Source organism: Leuresthes tenuis, unplaced genomic scaffold (assembly GCF_036924035.1).
Source record: "Leuresthes tenuis unplaced genomic scaffold, fLeuTen1.0.hap1 SCAF_4, whole genome shotgun sequence".
Classification (NCBI taxonomy): Eukaryota; Metazoa; Chordata; class Actinopteri; order Atheriniformes; family Atherinopsidae; genus Leuresthes; species Leuresthes tenuis.
Window position 1 is genome coordinate 35,126,589 of NW_027325358.1, and position 9,121 is coordinate 35,135,709.

A 9,121-nucleotide genomic window follows, 5' to 3' on the forward strand; every position below is an offset into this window, starting at 1 on the left:
AAAGACACGAGGAAACTGTGGCAGGGCATCCAGTCTGTCACAGACTACAAACCCACATCCTCATCCTGCCAGAACGACACCAGCTTCCTCAATGAGCTCAACAACTTCTTCGGAAGATTTGAGGAGCTGAACTCCAACCCTGCGAGGAAAGCGACACCACACCCCGACGAACAGGCGCTCAGACTAGAAGCATCAGCAGTGCGGAAAGTTCTGAGGAAGGTCAACGCGCGGAAAGCGGCAGGTCCCGACAGCATTCCAGGTCGGTTGATCAAAGAATGCTCGGACCAGCTGACCCACGTGCTCACGGACATCTTCAACACGTCCCTGGACCAGGCCGTCGTCCCACGGTGCTTCAAGTCTGCCACTGTCGTTCCGGTCCCGAAGACAACCACCATCACATGCCTTAACGACTTCCGCCCCGTCGCACTCACATCCTCCATCATGAAGTGCTTCGAAAGACTTGTTAAGGACCACATTATCTCCACGCTGCCCCCATCACACGACCCGTTCCAGTTTGCATACCAGTCCAAGCGCAGTGCTGAGGATGCAGTCTCCACTGCTCTTCACCTGAGCCTGGAGCACCTGGAAGAGAAGAACACCCACGTGCGGATGCTGTTCCTGGACTTCAGCTCAGCTTTCAACACGATCATCCCCCAGGACCTGGTAGGCAAACTGGGCCCCTTAGGAATAAACACCCCCCTCTGCAACTGGCTGCTGGACTTCCTCACTGACAGAACCCAGGCTGTCAGAGTGGGGAACAACACCTCCGACGTCATCACCCTGAACACCGGCACCCCCCAGGGCTGTGTCCTGAGCCCCCTGCTGTTCACCCTGATGACCCACGACTGCCGTCCACGCCTCAGGTCCAACCACATCCTGAAGTACGCGGACGACACCACAGTAGTGGGCCTCATCCGGGACAACAACGAGGCGGCATACAGGGAGGAGGTGCGGCATCTGGTGGACTGGTGCAGAGGGAACAACCTGATCCTGAATGTCAACAAGACCAAGGAAATTATCGTTGACTTCAGGAAATCTAGACCCACCCACACACCCCTCCTTATCAACGACTCAGCTGTGGAGGTCGTCAGCAGCACCAAGTTCCTGGGGGTGCACATCACTGACAACCTCAGCTGGTCACCCCACATCTCCTCACTGGTGAAGAAGGGCCAGCAGCGCCTGCACTTCCTGCGTCGGATGAAGAGAGCATCCCTCCCGCCCCCCATCCTTCAGACCTTCTACAGAGGGACCATCGAGAGCCTGCTGACCAGCTACATCTCCATCTGGTCTGGGAGCTGCAGGGCCTCTGACTGGAAGTCTCTACAGAGGGTGGTGAGGACAGGGGAGAAGATCACGGGGGCTCCGCTCCCCTGCATCAAGAACATCGCGGACAGACGCTGCCTATCCCGGGCTCACCAGATCCTCTCCGACCCCACCCACCCCAACCATGGACTGTTTTCCCCCCTGGCGTCCGGCAGAAGGTTCCGCAGCATCTCCTGCAGAACGACCAGACTACTGAACAGTTTCTTCCCCCTGGCCATCAGACTGCTTAACGCCACATAACACTCCTCCACCCCTAAACACACACACAGACACTACAAAAACCACCCCCCATGGACATGGACAATACACGCACCTTAGTTAGTCTAGTTTTGTCTTCAACATGAACCTGGGGACTCCTTGGCACTTACTTTACTCTGACTGTGAAATTCTTTTCTAGTTCTCTTAAGTGCAATTGTTATAGTGCAATATTTAATGTTTCTCTTTGCAATAACTCAGTGCAATATTTAATGTTTCTTTTGACAATTAGTGCAATATATCAATAACTTAGTGCAATATACATGAATATATATATACTTATTTACCCTGCATATAGTTAGCTCTTAGTTATAGAAAACATATTTATTGTATAGGAATAAGGTCTAGCTCTGTTACACTGGTAGCCAAGTAACGACATTTCGTTGTCAAGATTCACCTTGTGTTTTTTGTGCAATGACAATAAAGGAAGTCTAAGTCTAAGTCTAAGTCTCTCTTATCAATGTTCCTAGTTTTCTATTTTATTTTGTTATTATTGCTTCGTTTTAAATTGTGTTCGCACAAAGATATTCAGGAAGGATGCAAACATTCAGTAGAAGGAAGACTGGATGTGTTTCAGGCTATGGCGTAACCACGCATTCTTTGGGGGGGTCGTGTCCCCCCAAATATTGACAAAATACCAATACCTCAGCACCGGCTCTCGTTATCTTTACGTTGGACTTCTACTTTTGACGGAGCCGCTGCTCAATCGCGCCAAGCTCAACAGAGCAGATTGTACCAGAACAGGAAATCCAACACAGAATCAACAAAATAAACTTCCGCCCCCTTTCAAAATAAAAAAAACTTAAAACAAAAATAACATTAGACTATTAGACTTTTCATTGTTAATGCACATTTTGAGACATTGACACAATAGAAATGAACCTGGACTTAAAAGTCCTCAGCACATTTTTTGTTAAAGGAAAAGTCTGTAATTTGTTACATCATTAGTTGTCCTTATTAAAATATTTCCATAAACATGCTTTGGGTATTTGGTCGTTTTCCATTGGAAGCTGTCCTATTTGCTACAGAACTACTGGAAGAGCAGAATTGTAATTGGTAGGTGTGTTTAAGGTCAGTAAACAGTAAGCAACTAACCAAAACAAAGTGGGGGGGCAGTCACTGTCTCCGAGAAATTACACTATTCCTTTAGATGTGAATTTACATGGTCAATGTAGTCCTCTAAACTATGTTCTAAATGTCCAATTTTTCATATATGAATAAAGAATTGTAGATAATGCACTCAACAATTTTGTTTTTCTTGGACCCCCCCAATGTCTAAACCATGGTTACGCCCTTGGTTTCAGGTCCAAATTGATGACATACTTCTCTAATTTGAAAAAGATGAGGTTTTATTGCTGGTGAAATGGATGAACTCGAAACCCACCATAATGAATTTAAATAAATAATTATTTGTGCGTTGTTCATCATTACCAACTGTGGATTAATAAAGCACAACTGAATTGAATTGAATGGAATTGAAAGCAGGCTGTGCAGTGATATAGTGGTTAGCACCGTCACCTCACAGGAAGAGGGTTCCTGGTTGAAATCCCAGCTGGGGCCTTTCTGTGTGGAGTTTGCATCTTCTCCCAGGTACTCCGGCTTCCTTCCACCGCTCAAAAACATGCACGTTGGGATGAATGGTGACACTAAATTGACGCTAGGATTGAATGTGAGTGTGGCTGGCTGTTTGTCTCGTTTGTCTCTGTGTAGCCCTGTTATGGACAGGCGTCCTGTCCAGGGTGTACCCTAGAAAATGGATGGATTAATTAATTAAAATCCAGGTACACTGCGGTTCTGGAGGATTTCTGAAGCTTTTCTTAATTACGTTTACTCTCCAGAGGCTTTTTGTGATCCTGTTAACTATTTCAATTAAAACGTCATTGTCTGGTTGTCATTGCCTTTCACGAATGTCACATATGGCATTTGACCATTTTTGACTGTTCAGTCAGTTAAATCTCTTTCTGGCCTATTTCACCTTACCTAAGTTGCCTTGTAATTGTGCACACTTTTTCACTTGGAAGCGAAGCTTTGAGACACAGTCGGATTTTTTAGGTATTACATACGTTTAGAAATATTTAGTCAAGGTTTTGAGATAATGTTAATTAGGAGATAATGTGTCAGAGATTTGAGATAAAGATTCAGAATTTTGAAATAAGACTACATTTTCTTTGTAATTAACCACAAAAAATGTTTGGTAACAATAATAAAATGATACAATAAGATAAACACAGAAATATTTACATATTACATACTTTGTGATCTAAATCAGAATTTCAAAATACTATCTCATTATTCCAACTTAGATAAACTTTAACAGAGGCGTTCTGTGTTTAATAGTTAATAACAGTAAAATTAATTAAAAAGCGTCAGAAAATTAGAGGTAATCCTGAGAAAGTTCTCCTGCCTACTGCACCTACACTTCAAGCTGTGTAGACCTTAAATGACTCGTTGGTTTACAAGCTAAATGAATTCACTTTGTAATATGTACAATCTTCCTTTTCTGTTCGTAGAAATCAGATGGCTGAGAGGTGACGCATGCGCGGTGATAGTAGGATTACTTCCTGTAAAGATGGCGGCGAGCAGGGTATGTGCGGGTATGTGGAGGACATGCAGTATGCTTTTACATAGACACCCCAACCTGTTCGTCGGTGCTGTCCGAACTCAGACCACAGTCAGTGGGGACCTGCTGACCCGCACATCGCTGTCGCGGCCTCCGTGGTCGGGGGCGGAGGAGGAGCAGAGCCGTCACGCCGCGGTAGTAAGCACAGTCAACCAGCGGATCCACGGGCAGGACTTCGGTCGACTGTTTGCAGTGGTGCACTTCGCCGGCCGCCAGTGGAAGGTCAGCCATGAGGATTTGATCCTGATCGAGAACCACATCGATGCGGAGTGCGGGGAGCGGATCCGGATGGAGAAAGTATTGCTGGTCGGATCGGAGGATTTCACCCTGATCGGCAGGCCTCTGCTGGGGAAGGAGCTGGTCAGGGTCGACGCCACCGTGATCGAAAAGACAGAATCTTGGCCCAAAGTCCACATGCGGTTCTGGAAAAGACACCGGTTCCAGCGCAAAAAAATCATTGTCCAACCACAGACGGTGCTAAGAATCAACAGCATCGAGCTTGCTCCCAGACTTGCATGACGAGGACTGTGTCATCACAGACTGACGACAGTTTTTTCGTATAGATATAACAAACATGACTGTCATTAAGTCCATTAAATCTGGACTATGACTCTGAACATGATTCAAATTTTGCTTATTCGTTCTCTGGGTTTACTCTTGTGAATAAACTTCTGCAAAGCAGAGTTGTTCGTCTGTTACTTGTGTATCAAATAATATGACCGTTTCACTGTATGAACATGTAGCAGAACTGTGACCCTCTTAAAGATTAAGGCCCATGACAGTTATTAAGCCTACTTAGCCTGTGCTGCAGCCTTTTGAGTTTTTCTGTAGTTGCTTCTGTTTAGATAAAATTGATGTAAAGAGAACTTGGTTTCACTGTTTCCAGACAACAATCGTTCAGAAACAAAGATTCAAGACTAAAGATGTAAAAGTTTATTTTGAAACCTGACTGAATAGTCTAGAAACAGGAAAATGGCTCAAACTGTTCCTAGGACTCATCCGAAGGCACTGTTGAACATTTCTGCTCAGTGATAAGTTTAAAAAAAAATTTTTTAAATCAGTAGTGTGTACAACAGGCAAAACCAAATAAAATGTTGCTTTTGGTGTGAACATGTAAGCATGAGCCAGAGGTTTCTCATTTGGAGTCTGAATAAACAAAGCATAGTCTTCTTTATGTTCAAACATGTATCTCAAAAAGACTAGCACACAGACCCTGGTGGTACTGACATGTTACGAAGGTGGTTTCATTCAAATTTCATGATTTGAGATTTATGCTAACAGAGTTATAAATGTTACTTTAACGCCCCTTCAGTGTGCAACCATTATTTACTAGCACCACATGCTGTGACATCTTCTGTTACAAAAAAAGTCTCACGTCTTCATGACAGTTTCTGTTCATTCCCCAGAACTGAACAAAACCAACAGATCAACTTTGGAAAGCTCCCACCGTCAAGGTTGCAGGTCTCAGTGTGCTTCCAATTAAGTGCTCAACAGGCCTTATGTATTAGTGATGGCTACTTTGTTCCTCTGTTACCATGAAATATATCAGAAAAGTAAATAAAATCAGATCAGAAGACATGATGCAGTCCCCAATGTCAAATTTTGGGAATTTGCCAGTGCGATAGCTTGGCTTCCTCCAAAAATCCTGAAAGCTCTTTTCTTTAGAAAAAAAAAAAAAAAAAGCTTAATTTTTCTGATGGACACTGTGGAGGCTGTTAGAAAATGATGAAAAACCTATAGAGCAGAATTTGATAACAGAATGAAAGCACAGGTAAAGAAAGAATATATCTAACTTAGCAACAATTTTGTTACAGTTACAAATTAACCCTGAATTTTAATCCACTTTAACATAAATTCTGAGTGTATTTGTGCTCAGAACCATGATAACAGATTTAAACTTTGCATTATTCAATGCAGTTGCTTTACAATGGGACCCATTCAGAGCCAATGGAGGAGCAGAGATGATTATTGTAACCGATGACACCAATTCTGTCATAAAAGACTTGAAATAGTTGCTTCCTGCTCTTATGTTTATAGACTCCAAATCAGACCACTAGCTGCTCCCCAGCTTATAATCTACCATACGCAGGTGGAACCTGGTGAAACGCGTCCGATTGGTCAGGCTACACCCAAAAATTCAGCAGTGATCAAACACCATTTAAACTGCAATTTATACAATTAAAACCAAACTGTTATATGTGTATGTTTGATTGCAAACAAAATTCTCCTGTGGTTTAGTACACTAATTTCTCTACCTCTCTACAGAATGAAAGGAAAAAAAGCTTTCTTGAACTGTCGTGGCTGACTGAGCCAAGAGCAGACCCAAACCCCTGCATCACAGCAGCAACAAAGGAAATTATTTTCAAAACAAAATTTCAAGTATTATCTTCAAAAGTCCAATCAGAATAGTCCAAAGGATCGACTCTTCTTCCTGAAAGTCGTCCTCTGCTGCTTGAGCAGACTTCCTTTCCTTGTGTTCGTCTTCAGAAGCATATGAGCCCTTATGAAATGGGTCCTGCCACACTGTCTGATCATAAAACACTCGCATTTCAAACTCGCTCTCCAGGTGAGATGGGTGGCCGTAAATTCCAATGCCAACCGGCCTTGTGAAATCTCCCGGAACCACCACCACATCGTGGCCGCAGGTGGCCGACTGCAACTTGTAGGTGTCGAAGCTTGGATGCAGGGTTTTATCTGACACATACAGGTCTGCATCCCCCTTAAGGCTCTGCATGTGCAGGATGATTCTCCCATCATGGTTGAGACGTAGATAGCTATAGTTTCCGGCCCCAATATGGCCCTGAACCACATGGAGCAACACCCACTCGTCGGGGATGCCATCATCCTCTGTGGGGCTCAGAAAGCTTCTGGCTTGCGACAGCAAGAGGGCGACGACCAGCACGCTGCAGCTCAGCATCATGGTGAAGGCATCTGTCATTCAGCCAGACAGCCTGAAACACAGGACAGTGCACAGAAAGCAGTGTGATTTTCTACGTCCTAAAAATGAACAGGAAAGACAAAGCGGCAGAGTGGCACTAAAAACTGCTTTGTCAAAAGAGGGGTTCTGATACAAATACAAAGGTAATGCAGACACAGCAAGCGATTAGTGTCACTTTAACTGATATCTGTGGAGAGTATATCTCACCACAGCACAGAAGAGGTGCAGTGGGGGTGGGATGCTAAGATCTCACAACAGTAAAGATGATTATGAAATTATGAAGAGCCTTATTATTGGGGTCTAAACGTATAATAGCATTGTGAGGTTGACCCTCTTGAATAATCAGAGAAAACTATCGTAAGCAAACTGTTCAGTAAGTGTCGCTGAACTCTGGTGTGAAGCATTCCTGGACTGAAAAACGTTTGTCAGCATGAGGCCCTTTACTGTGCCTCAGTTGGACAGATTAGTCTTTTATTAGCCCAAATACTGTGTGCTTTTACTTCCACCACCATCTGACCATTTACTGATCATCCCTATAATACGACACCTGTTCCCCGGGATTGTCCAACAATGCACCACAAAGCACTCCCGTGTTCTCATTTTGGTCCATCAGACCACATTTCTCTGCTTCTCCCAAGAACTTAGCTCATGAAAAGCTGTTCGTGTTTTGTTTCTGTGAATTCATTGTTCGTGAAAGAAAGACTTTTTGTAGCACAGAGGGACTACTCATGTAATTCCATTATACAATGTAATGTTACAAAAAACAAAAAGAAAGAATAACCTTGACTTTTGTCTTACTAATTTTCAATTGGCAATTAATGATTTGCTCAGTGAAAGGATAACTCTGACAATGTTCTATAATCTAACAAGCATAAACATTTCAAACCCCCGGTAAGGAAGGCCTGATTTCATGGAAGACAGAAACACACTTTGCTCAGGGTGACCTCTGGGCCTCGTTTTTAAAAATTTGATTAGAAACAATTTAAGACAGCTTGTGCAGCAAATGCAGGACAACTTTAGATAAACTGACAAACACGGTTGATTACTTGTTGGGGTTGGTCCTCTCAGAGGATTTCTGTATAAGAGAAATAAGGAAGAACATCAAATCCCCTTTATAGCTGCAACCTAAAATCCAAACAACAAGTAGATACAATCCTATGATTATCTGAAGGGTTGCTTAGTCTGAAAGTAAAAATACAGTAAAAAGCACACAAACATCAGTTAGTTCAGGTGTACAACATCTCACAGAGCGGAGTTTGCTACTGAGGAGCAATCATATTCAATTGAAAGGGTGACGTGCGGATTGTTCGCCTTCTCCTCACAGCTCAGAGAAAGCCGAGTTAAAAATAAACAGCTCAGTCTCATTTAAGCTCGGTCTGACCTTTGATTCTCAGGAAATCAAACTGTTAACTGCAAAGACTTAACCGGATCGTGTGCAACTTGCATTAATATGTGCTCTTTTATTCAAAGTGTATGAGCTTCAAATAATAAAATAAAAAATCTAAAACAGCAAAAAAGAACATACTTAATAAAACATCTATTATACTTGCAGTTTTGATAACCTCGCGTAGTTTTAGACTTGCTCATATAGCAACTGACACGTAGATACAAATTGTACAACCCATCATTAAAACGGTAACAAATTAAAACTAACGCATGTTGTTTTAAATTTACGTTTCGCAAGATACACGTTAGTAGAAACGGTGCTTAGCGCAGACGGAATGAGCTAATAGCTAGCTACTTTCTTGGGTAACAATCATCCAGCTAACGTTACCGCCAACTTATTCAGTTTCAGAAACAATTGCTCATGAATTCAGAATCTATGTCTTCTGATTACTTAAATCTTAAACTATAATTTAGGTATCAAATGTACTGAGTCGCTTAACACAGTACTACATTTACTTACACCGCTGTCATTTCCTGGCCAGCATTTTCGATTTAGCATGGCAGCGACTAAGTTCACTTCTTCGCTTCCTTTTCCGTAG

At 42.9% G+C, this 9,121-nt stretch overlaps 2 protein-coding genes across 4 annotated transcripts; one reads left to right on the plus strand and one right to left on the minus strand.

Moving 5' to 3' along the window:
- The first annotated feature begins 4,111 nt into the window (after positions 1-4,111).
- Positions 4,112-4,896, plus strand: mrpl21 (mitochondrial ribosomal protein L21). Its single transcript, XM_072383584.1, has one exon. The coding sequence runs from the start codon at positions 4,148-4,150 to the stop codon at positions 4,715-4,717; it is 570 nt and encodes a 189-aa protein (XP_072239685.1). The 5' UTR covers positions 4,112-4,147; the 3' UTR covers positions 4,718-4,896.
- Positions 4,897-5,116: 220 nt separating this feature from the next.
- Positions 5,117-9,121, minus strand: cunh6orf120 (chromosome unknown C6orf120 homolog). 3 transcript variants are annotated; one of them, XM_072383587.1, is made up of 3 exons: positions 9,043-9,073; positions 8,183-8,261; positions 5,117-7,149 (listed from the first exon to the last, which is right to left on the minus strand). In XM_072383587.1, exon 3 carries the CDS (start codon positions 7,134-7,136, stop codon positions 6,561-6,563), a length of 576 nt encoding a protein of 191 aa, XP_072239688.1. In that variant the 5' UTR covers positions 7,137-7,149; positions 8,183-8,261; positions 9,043-9,073; the 3' UTR covers positions 5,117-6,560. The 3 variants fall into 3 exon arrangements, with proteins under 3 accessions (XP_072239688.1, XP_072239686.1, XP_072239687.1); XM_072383585.1 differs by lacking the exon at positions 8,183-8,261 and having other exon boundaries at positions 9,043-9,121; XM_072383586.1 differs by lacking the exon at positions 9,043-9,073 and having other exon boundaries at positions 8,183-9,036.

Excerpts from the sequence above, each read along its gene's own strand:
- mrpl21 (XM_072383584.1), top strand. The coding sequence starts at position 4,148 with ATGGCGGCGAGCAGGGTATGTGCGGGTATGTGGAGGACATGCAGTATG.
- cunh6orf120 (XM_072383585.1), bottom strand. The coding sequence starts at position 7,136 with ATGACAGATGCCTTCACCATGATGCTGAGCTGCAGCGTGCTGGTCGTC.